Below are 10,045 nucleotides of genomic sequence, written 5' to 3'. Positions count from 1 at the left end.
TGGCAGCCTCATCCTGGCAGCTGTTGGGCCTACGGGGACAGCGAGAAGGAAGTGGCCATGGGCAGGTGACCCAGAGACCCTCCTCTTCATGCAAGTACCCAGCAGGTGCTCCTCCCAAGGGGGTGTGCCTCTCTGCCTCCCTCCTCAGGACTGGCAGGAGAGGTGGTGCCCAGGGCAGGCTTGGGGTGGGCTGTGTGGTGCGGGCTCTCCTCAGGTACCACCCACCCACCTACGGTCTCTTGGGTTCCAGCCAGGTAGGGTAGGAGGGGCCCCCAGGTCCACCTTCCACCTCATCTTCTCATTCCTGAGGCCCTGCACCCCTTCAGCCCCCTTCCGAGTGCTCCATGCTGGGGGTTCAGAGGCCTCACGCAGCCTTCCTCAGCCTTCCACCCTGTCACAGAATGTTTCATCTCAGGCAGAGAGCATGACCTGCCGCAGCCATAAGGGACAGGGCCCAGCTGTGGCCAAACCTGGGCATTCCCCCTGCAGGGCCCGGGCCTGCCAGCCACCCCCCCGCCCCACCCTGCCTGGCTCTGCACATGCCTGAACCACAGCGTGGGCTGTGGCCCTGGCGCAAGAACAGGACCAGGGAGGGGCCCTGTGGCCATGAGGTCGGGGTGGAGGTGCCCCGAGCAGGCAAGTAGGGAGGCTGGGGCCTACAGAGCACCCAGGCACCCTGGTGAGGACGGCTGGGGGCATTTCAAAGGCAGTCTCTGCCCAGAGAGAGGGGCAGGGCTGGGAAGCCCCACTAACGGGAGTGGGCACCCCATGCTGGCCCTGCCTGAAAGAAAGGGTTGGGGCCGGGCGCGGTGGCTCAAGCCTGTAATCCCAGCACTTTGGGAGGCCGAGACGGGCGGATCACAAGGGCAGGAGATCGAGACCATCCTGGCTAACACGGCGAAACCCCGTCTCTACTAAAAACACAAAAAATTAGCCGGGCGAGGTGGCGGCGCCTGTGGTCCCAGCTACTCGGGAGGCTGAGGCAGGAGAATGGCGGGAACCCGGGAGGCGGAGCTTGCAGTGAGCTGAGATCTGGCCACTGCACTCCAGCCTGGGCGACAGAGCGAGACTCCGTCTCAAAAAAAAAAAAAAAAAAAAAAGAAAGGGTTGGTAGGCCTGGTGCAGAGGCTCATGCCTGTAATTCCAGCACTTTGGGACGCCAAGGTGGGAGGATTGCTGGAGCCCAGGAGTTTGACATCACCCTGCGCAACACAGCGAGACTCCATGTCTACAAAAAAATTTAAAAATTAGCGGGGGGTGGTGGTGCACACCTGTGCTCCCAGCTACTTGAGAGGCTGAGGTGGGAGGATTGCTTGAGCCCAGGAGTTTGAGCCTGCAGTGAGCTAGTGAGCTATGATGTGCCACCGGACTCCAGCCTGGGCAACAGAGTGAGATCTCATCTCTAAAAATGTAAACATAAAATGTAAAAAGAGGGCTGGCAGGGAGGGCATTGACAGGTTTGGGGCTTCTAGCTGCCCTGGCACTCCTTGGACGACGGGGCTAGGGAGTGGAGTCCCCTTCCTGACTCTCCTCCCATCCACACAGGTAGCTGAAGCCTCTGGGTGCTGGGCTCCATTTATGGGGTCACCAAGGGTGAGCCAAGGGCCTCCCACTCACAGTGTGCCTGGCCTGTGAGCCCCTGCCCGGGCCACCTCCTCCTCCCAGGTCCCTGTCCTGGCCGCCCCCTCCCACCCCAGATTCCCTGTCCTGGCCGCCCCCTCCCACCCCAGATTCCCTGTCCTGGCCGCCCCCTCCCACCCCAGATTCCCTGTCCTGGCCGCCCCCTCCCACCCCAGATTCCCTGTTCTGGCCGCCCCCTCCCACCCCAGATTCCCTGTTCTGGCCGCCTCCTCCCACCCCAGATTCCCTGTTCTGGCCGCCTCCTCCCACCCCAGATTCCCTGTCCTGGCTGCCCCTCCCACCCCAGATTCCCTGTCCTGGCCACCTCTTCCCCTCACCCAGCCTTGCTTACAAGGGACTTGGGCTCATCCCAGGAGATGTACTGGGCCTCGACAACCTGCCCTGGGTGGCAGCCCTAGCCTGGCCACTCACAGAACCCGGCCTCCAGGACTTCAGGACTCCAGGACTGGGCTCCGTCCCAGGCCTCACTGCCCACATAGAAGGGCAGCTTGCTGTGCCTTGTCTTACCAGCACAATGCTAGCGTTTCAGGAGGCTGGCCCAGGAAAAGAAAAGTTGGAAATAATCTGTTCATTCCCCTGAGCTCCCCAGAGGAGCCTTCGACTCTCCACCATCCCCCTGGCCCAAGCCAGCCTAGGAGCAGCTGTCAGCCGCCCCAGGGTCCTGCTCTCAGCTCAGCAGGCACCCCTCCCGGGGCCGTCTTATCGCAGGGCACTGGGGAGATCTGGGATCACAGCCCCCGCCACTGACCCCGCCCATGCAGGGCCCTGCGGGAGGAAAACTGGGCCCGAGCCCCACGCAGACTGAGCAGCAGAGGTCGGGTGGGCGCAGTCCTCGACACAGAGGGGCGTCCCTGGGCTCCAAGCAGCGCCTCAGGCCCCATGCCCCCTCTCCCAGACCCACTCCTGCCACCCTGGGGGTCTGTGTGTGCCTCCAGGTAGTCACTGGCTGCTGCCGTTAACCTCGGTGCCCCCCACGTCCCCAGCAGGAGCATCCAGGCCACAACAATGGGTTCGGGGCGCCTCCCCTTTCCCACCGCGGGGTAGTCACAGGTGCCGCTCCTCCCGTCTAACGTGATTGGTGGATGGTGGGCACGTGACCTTCGCCGCCCAATCAGGGCCCTGCAGGTGCCTTTGCCCGGCTGGGCCGGCGGCGCCGGAACGGGCCCTGCAGGACGCGGGCCTTCGGGAACCTGCCGGGCGCCCGGGGGAGTCCTGGCTCTGACCTCGGCCTTCAGCACCGCCTGGGGTGGGAGGGCCGGGCGCGGCGGCACACGCCAGTGAGCCTAGCGCTTTGGGAGGCCGAGGCGGGAGGCGGTGCCCGGGAGCTTGCGTGCCACGGGGAGGAGCAGCCGCACCTTCTGCAGGGCGTCCTTGAGAGGCGGGAGGGAAACCGCTGCTTCCACTCAGCACCCTGGACCCCCAGCCCACCGTGGGGACCGTCCCTGGGGCCTCTCCCACCGAACCCTCCCATCAGGTCCTCTCTTCTCTCTGCTTCCCTCCTCGGCACCCCCCGCCAACCCATCGCCTTCATCTCTGCCTCCCCCTACAGCAACAAGGACAGACGTCCCCTCCACTGCGCGTTCCTCCGTTCCCGGAAAACTCCCGGCCTATCCTCTGCTCACCCTCCCCTCTCTCTTCCCACTCCCCAGGCAAAGACCTTTTCCCAGACATGGTCCTGGGCGCTGGGAGGCCGCTTGGGGATGGGGGTGGGGAGGCAGGGGTAGTTGGCGCATGGCAGGGAAGGGAAGAGGGTGCCTCGTCCCCACATGGAGGAGTCCTGGCCACCTGTCCCGCTTGAGCACCTGCGTGGGCAGGGAGGACGGGCATGGCACCCGACTGTCGGCCCTGCCTTTGGGACCAGGGGCGCCCGGGGCCCTACACAGCACTTTCACATCCAGGCAAGGTGGGGGGCACCCAGGACAGTCCTGGACTACTGACCCTGCAGATCTTGGGCAAGACTGCTAACAATTAAATGTTAGTTTCTACAGATTAAAAAGCTTTTTTAAAAAATAGAGATGAGGTCTCACTATGTTGCCCAGTCAGATCTTGAACTCCTGGCCTCAAGCGATCCTCCCTCAGCCTCTCAAAGTGCTGAGATTAAAGGTGTGAGCCACTGTGCCCAGCCAGTTTGCGTAGTTTTTTTTTTTTGGCCAGGTGCAGTGGCTCATGCCTATAATCCCAGCACTTTGGGAGGCCAAGGCGGGTGGATCACGAGGTCAGGAGATCGAGACCATCCTGGCTAACACGGTGAAACCCTGTCTCTATTAAAAGTACAAAATATTAGCCGGGCATGGTGGCAGGCACCTGTAGTCCCAGCTACTTGGGAGGCTGAGGCAGCAGAATGGCGTGAACCTGGGAAGCAGAGCTTGCAGTGAGCCGAGATCACACCATTGCACTCCAGCCTGGGAGACAGAGCAAGACTCTGTCTAAAAAAAAAAAAAAAAGAAAAGAAAAAGTGTGAGCCACTGTGCCCAGCCAGTTTGCATGGTTTTTTGTTTGTTTGTTTGTTGTTGTTGTTTAAATAAATTGAAACAGTCTTGCTCTGTCACCCAGGCTGGAGTGCAATGGTGCGATCTCGGCTCACTGCAACCTCTGTCTCCCGGATTCAAGTGATTCTCCTGACTGAGCCTCCTGAGTAGCTGGGATTACAGGCCCCCAACACCACGACTGGCTAATTGTTTTGTATTTTTAGTAGAGATGGGATTTCACCATGTTGGCCAGGCTGGTTTCAAACTCCTGACCTCAAGTGATCAGCCTGCCTCGGCCTCCCAAAGTGCTAGAATTACAGGCGTGAGCCACCGTGCCCGGCCCTTTCCATATTATTATTATTATTATTATTATTATTTAGTTAGTTTTTTGGAGATCGAGTCTCACTGTCACCCAGGCTGGAGACAGTGGCATGATCCCGAGTCACCAAAGCAATTCTCCTGCTTCAGACTCCAGAGTAGCTGGGATTACAGGTGCCTGCCACCATGACTAGCTAATTTTTGTATTTTTAGTAGAGATGAGGTTTCACCATGTTGGCCAGGCTGGTCTTGAACTCCTGGCCTCAAGTGATCCACCTGCCTCAGCCTCCCAAAGTGTTGGGATTATAGGCATGAGCTGCCCAGCCAAATTATGCAAACTATTTTAAAGAACAATGATTTTCACAGAGCTATCGTGATTTTGATTTTATGTAGTGTTTCAAATTCAACTAGAGCTCATTACACACTTCTGTGAAAATAAAATGCCTTGTAATCCTTGCGCTCCTCATCCGCTGGTCCCAGGACACACAGCCAAGTGGCCACGCCCTTCACTCAGTGCGGGAACCCACCCAGCCCTGCAGAGACGTGAAGGGTCAGGCTGGGCCACTCTGCCACCAACCACAGCACCGAGGTCATCGGGTAGCTCTCTGGCGCCACCCCTTGGACATTCAGCCCTCCCTGAAGCTCGTGACCGCAGCCAGCTACCCGACTCCTCCTGCCCCCAGATGAGACCCTCACTTTCTGTTTGGGGGATGTGGGGCCAGGCATGGAGGAGGCAATCCTGGGGCTCAGGCCTAGAGTCTTCCCAGCATTGCCAGCTCTGAACCCTGAGCCCTTCTCCTGCGCCCTGCTCTCTATCTCGTGGGTCTCTGGGACATGGGGCTGGAGTAGGGGCAGGCAATGCAAGGGTGTGACCTCCTGGGCCCTTCTCCTTCCCAGGTCCCAGCAGTCAGGGCCCCTGCCTCCCCTTCCCACCACCTGACTTGCCTGCCCTCCTGGGGTCAAGCAGCTGAGTAAACAAGTTGAGCCCCGCCTGTGGGATGGGGACCCCGTTGGAGCAGCTGCTGGCTTCTCCCTGCCCCCACCCAGGCCATGTGCGTTGGGACCAACTCCAAGGTGCCTTCTCCTCCCACCCCTGCCCACTGTGGCCGATTGGTGGCTGACCCCTGGACTTTGAGTTCCTAGGGGGAGGGACCAGCCCACCTGGTGGCTCCAGGGCCTGGCACACAGTGGGCCTTCAGAAATGTTTATCAAACAAATGCCAGGGGCTGCAGGCAGGGCCTGAGAGGAGCAGCTCAGCGGCCAGGTCCAGGCCCAGTGTGGCCAAGCCTTGCTTGGTTCCTGACTCTGGCCCTAGCCCAGGGGCTGCCCTGAGGGCAGAGTTTTGCCCACCTCCACATTCTGCTCTGCTTCCTGCTTTCAGGGGGGACGTGGGAGTGGATGAGGTGTGCAGAGAGTGCAGTGGCTGTGGGTGGACAGCACCAACTGCTGCCACCGACACAGGCCAGCTGGTGCCAGCTCGGCTCAGAAGAGGTCAAAATGGGCAGTGATGGGAGACAGCTGGCCTCCCACGGGGGCGGAGGAGCAGCCCGGGGGCTGCAGGACAAGGGCCCAGCCAAGAGCAGCCTTGGAGTGAGGTTGGACGCCCCCAGATCCCAGCGGGGCACAAGGTGGGCGTGTGCCAGAGAGGATCTCGCCTCCCCAAATCCCAAGAGCCTCTGAAATCGGCCCAGTGCCCACTGTGTGGGCTCCAGCCAACAGGGAGCCCCAGGCTTTTAAAGAGGTGGGGCGGGGGCGGAGAGGGCCTTGGTGGTACTGGCGCTGGTCCAGAGTGGACAGAAAAGAGTCAGGGAGGGGTCTGAGACATTTAATAAGAAGGTACCTCTCCACCCACTGTCCTCTGGGGCAGCCGGCAGAATATCCCCCGCCTCAGGTGGCAGGGCCCTGATCTGAGGCTGGGGGCTCACGGAGGATGGGCGGCAGGCATCCCACCGGCGGGGCATCTCTCAGGGCACTGACTTCTCAGCACTGGAGCTGCGCGCCAGCCTCACCGCCTCACTTCTGCAGCAGAGACGAGACTCAGCCGGTGGCAGTGGCCCCCCTCACTGTGCCGCCATGCTTGCCCTGCTGTGCACTCACCATCCAGGATGTGGAACTGGTCTGCAGCCTCGCAGAAGCCTGGGGGCCCAAGGCAGGGGTCAGGCTGGATATCAGCCCAGAGAGTAGGGGTGGCTGAGCCGGGGACCTGCTGGGGACACTCACCATACTTGGGGAAGTAGAAGATCTGGTCCTCAGTCAGGTGGGCCTCCCGGACCCGCTGCTCAAACCCACTCAGGACCGAGTCGCTCACAGGGAGTGAGCGGGCTGCGGGGCAGACAGGGCTCCTGGGGTCCCAGCACCAGGCGGTGTGGAATGGGGTCTGTGTGTCCCCTGCCCCCTCGGGGCCCTCTCACTGCCCCCACACCAGGCCTGTCTGTCACTACTCCTCCCTGGGCCTCTGCTTAGCAGGAGGGTCAGGATGGGAGAGAGGAAGGGTGTGTCCCCCTGGACTCAACCAGCCACCCCGATGGCCCAGTGAGTGTGCAGAGCTTGAGCGCCTGCCTGCCTGGTCAAAGAGGCCGGCCCCCACATACCGTAGAGCTTCACTGACAGCTGCCCCGCCCGCTCCAGGTACAGGACAGCGAAATTCTGGTAGTCGGTCTCAGCGACAACCACATGCACAGCCCCTCGGGCGCCTCGGGCTGGGGCAGAGCCACGGCAGCCACGTCAGAGAGCCATGGCGGCTGCGTCACCACCCACCCACATGCCCTGTGGTCCCTGCCTCACCTTGAAGCAGGAAGCGGCCGAGGACCCCTGTGTCTCCATACAGCTGGCGCACCTGCCAGCAGATCCCATCCCTGGGGGGGCAGGGAGGAGGCACCGCAGGCTGGGGGACCCCAACCAGGAACCCTAGTCCAGGCCACAGTCGGGGTGGGGTCAGGGGCCAGGGCAGGGCTGAAGTCCGGGGGCTGAGAGGAGGGTTGGGGTTAGGGTGCAGGGCTGCTCTGGGACTCACAGCTTTCGGAAGGTGCTGACAGCCATGGCTGTGCCCTGGGGAGCCACGTGCAGTGTGGTGGCCTCAGCCCGGTGGCCCTGCTCCTGCAGGAAACGGCAGGCAGAGCCCACAGCCACAAGGAGCCAGGTCCCTGCAAACTGGGGACAGGCCATGGGAGGACTCGAGGGCACTGTGGGAGGGCCCCTCACCTACCTGCCTCTACCCCCAAAACAACTTCACCTGCTTCCCTCTACACCCCCCATAACTTCCCCTGCTTCCCTCTCCCCGCCAACAACTTCTACCTGCCTCCCTCTGCCCCCTACAACTTCACCCTCTCCCCCGACACACAACTTCTACCTGCCTCCCTCTACCCCCTACAACTTCACCCTCCCCCCACCACACACAACTTCTACCTGCCTCCTTCTACCCCCTACAACTTCACCCTCCCCCCATGCCAACACAACTTCTACCTGCCTCCCTCTACCTCCTACAACTTCACCCTCTCCCCCCGACACACAACTTCTACCTGCCTCCCTCTACCCCCTACAACTTCACCCTCCCCCCGACACACAACTTCTACCTGCCTCCCTCTACCCCCTACAACTTCACCCTTCCCCCACCACACACAACTTCTACCTGCCTCCCTCTACCCCCTACAACTTCACCCTCTCCCCCCGACACACAACTTCTACCTGCCTCCCTCTACCCCCTACAACTTCACCCTCCCCCCCCCGACACACAACTTCTACCTGCCTCCCTCTACCCCCTACAACTTCACCCTCCCCCCGACACACAACTTCTACCTGCCTCCCTCTACCTCCTACAACTTCACCCTCTCCCCCCTCCACACACAACTTCTACCTGCCTCCCTCTACCCCCTACAACTTCACCCTCTCCCCCCTCACACAACTTCTACCTGCCTCCCTCTACCCCCTACAACTTCACCCTCCCCCCCCCGCCAACACAACTTCTACCTGCCTCCCTCTACCCCCTACAACTTCACCCTCCCCCCCCGCCAACACAACTGCTACCTGCCTCCCTCTACCCCCTACAACTTCACCCTCCCCCCACCACACACAACTTCTACCTGCCTCCTTCTACCCCCTACAACTTCACCCTCCCCCCATGCCAACACAACTTCTACCTGCCTCCCTCTACCTCCTACAACTTCACCCTCTCCCCCCGACACACAACTTCTACCTGCCTCCCTCTACCCCCTACAACTTCACCCTCCCCCCGACACACAACTTCTACCTGCCTCCCTCTACCCCCTACAACTTCACCCTTCCCCCACCACACACAACTTCTACCTGCCTCCCTCTACCCCCTACAACTTCACCCTCTCCCCCCGACACACAACTTCTACCTGCCTCCCTCTACCCCCTACAACTTCACCCTCCCCCCCCCGACACACAACTTCTACCTGCCTCCCTCTACCCCCTACAACTTCACCCTCCCCCCGACACACAACTTCTACCTGCCTCCCTCTACCTCCTACAACTTCACCCTCTCCCCCCTCCACACACAACTTCTACCTGCCTCCCTCTACCCCCTACAACTTCACCCTCTCCCCCCTCACACAACTTCTACCTGCCTCCCTCTACCCCCTACAACTTCACCCTCCCCCCCCCGCCAACACAACTTCTACCTGCCTCCCTCTACCCCCTACAACTTCACCCTCCCCCCCCGCCAACACAACTGCTACCTGCCTCCCTCTACCCCCTACAACTTCACCCTCCCCCCCGCCACACACAACTTCTACCTGCCTCCTTCTACCCGCTACAACTTCACCCTCCCCCCCCGCCACACAACTTCTACCTGCCTCTCTCTACCCCCTACAACTTCACCCTTCCCCCCCGCCACACAACTTCTACCTGCCTCCCTCTACCCCCTAAAACTTCACCCTCTCCCCCCCGCCACACAACTTCTACCTGACTCACTCTACCGCCCCCCACAACCTCACGTTCCTCCCTCTACCCCCCACAACTTCTACCTGCTGAGCATCAAAATTGGCCTTGGGCTGGATTGTGCTGATGGCGGATGGGGGCCGGGGTGGCCTCTGAGGCCTCTGGCCCAGCGAGCCAGCTGTCAGAAGCAGAATCAAGAGGATCGCAGTCCCAGGGGGCAGCATGGTGGCGGCGGCAGGGTGGCAGGACTGTGGGAGGCCAAGGGTAGCACCACCAAGTCCCAGGACAGAGTCTACTGTGCAGTCACAGAGCCCGGCCCAGGAAGTCCATGTCCATCCCTTGCATCCCTAACCCCAGCCCTGGGCCAGCCCCACATCCCACCCCCAGCTTTCTCGTGAGCCCAGCTTCGATCTGCACTTCCCGGCAGGGCCCTGGCACCATGTCCTATGTACAAAGTCCGAGTTGACCTCTGGTTGTTTATCCATTTCCCTTGCACCCTTGATTTCCACTGACAGTCCTTAGCCCTTTGCACATTATCTTCCTTAAACCATCACCCAGTGGTTTTAGCTCCATGACCAACGTCACGGGGTTCATGAAGCCACTTGCTCAGGGCCCGGAAACAGGGAGCGCCGGAGGCGGGTCCCGAACCAGGGGTCTTTGAGTGTCGCCCGCAGCCCCGCCCACGACCGCCGCTCGTTGGCCACAAGGGGCGCTGTTCC

At 61.2% G+C, this 10,045-nt stretch overlaps 1 protein-coding gene and 1 non-coding gene across 2 annotated transcripts; both read right to left on the bottom strand.

Moving 5' to 3' along the window:
- On the bottom strand, positions 1 to 2,704 carry LOC105471956 (uncharacterized). Its single transcript, XR_011612921.1, has 4 exons — positions 1,973 to 2,704; positions 1,272 to 1,402; positions 230 to 391; positions 1 to 29 (listed from the first exon to the last, which is right to left on the bottom strand). It is a non-coding gene; the product is annotated as an uncharacterized protein (transcript).
- A 3,534-nt stretch (positions 2,705 to 6,238) lies between these two features.
- Positions 6,239 to 10,022, bottom strand: LOC105471955 (complement C8 gamma chain). Its single transcript, XM_071078653.1, has 6 exons — positions 9,413 to 10,022; positions 7,441 to 7,577; positions 7,212 to 7,282; positions 7,019 to 7,126; positions 6,648 to 6,749; positions 6,239 to 6,563 (listed from the first exon to the last, which is right to left on the bottom strand). Exons 1-6 carry the CDS (start codon positions 9,548 to 9,550, stop codon positions 6,433 to 6,435), a joined length of 687 nt encoding a protein of 228 aa, XP_070934754.1. The 5' UTR covers positions 9,551 to 10,022; the 3' UTR covers positions 6,239 to 6,432.
- Between the last annotated feature and the right edge of the window lie 23 nt (positions 10,023 to 10,045).

The sequence above is a fragment of the Macaca nemestrina genome, chromosome 14, assembly GCF_043159975.1.
Source record: "Macaca nemestrina isolate mMacNem1 chromosome 14, mMacNem.hap1, whole genome shotgun sequence".
NCBI classification, from domain to species: Eukaryota; Metazoa; Chordata; class Mammalia; order Primates; family Cercopithecidae; genus Macaca; species Macaca nemestrina.
Note: the sequence above shows the minus strand (reverse complement) of the source record. Positions and strands in the feature narration are given on the sequence as shown.

What these genes read in the sequence shown, in the direction of transcription:
- LOC105471955 (XM_071078653.1), bottom strand. Translation starts at nt 9,550, where the DNA reads ATGCTGCCCCCTGGGACTGCGATCCTCTTGATTCTGCTTCTGACAGCT. An exon ending in CCAATTTTGATGCTCAGCAG is followed by an intron (nt 7,578 to 9,412) that starts GTAGAAGTTGTG and finishes GCCTGTCCCCAG; the next exon opens with TTTGCAGGGACCTGGCTCCT. An exon ending in GCTGTCAGTGAAGCTCTACG is followed by an intron (nt 6,750 to 7,018) that starts GTATGTGGGGGC and finishes TCTGCCCCGCAG; the next exon opens with CCCGCTCACTCCCTGTGAGC.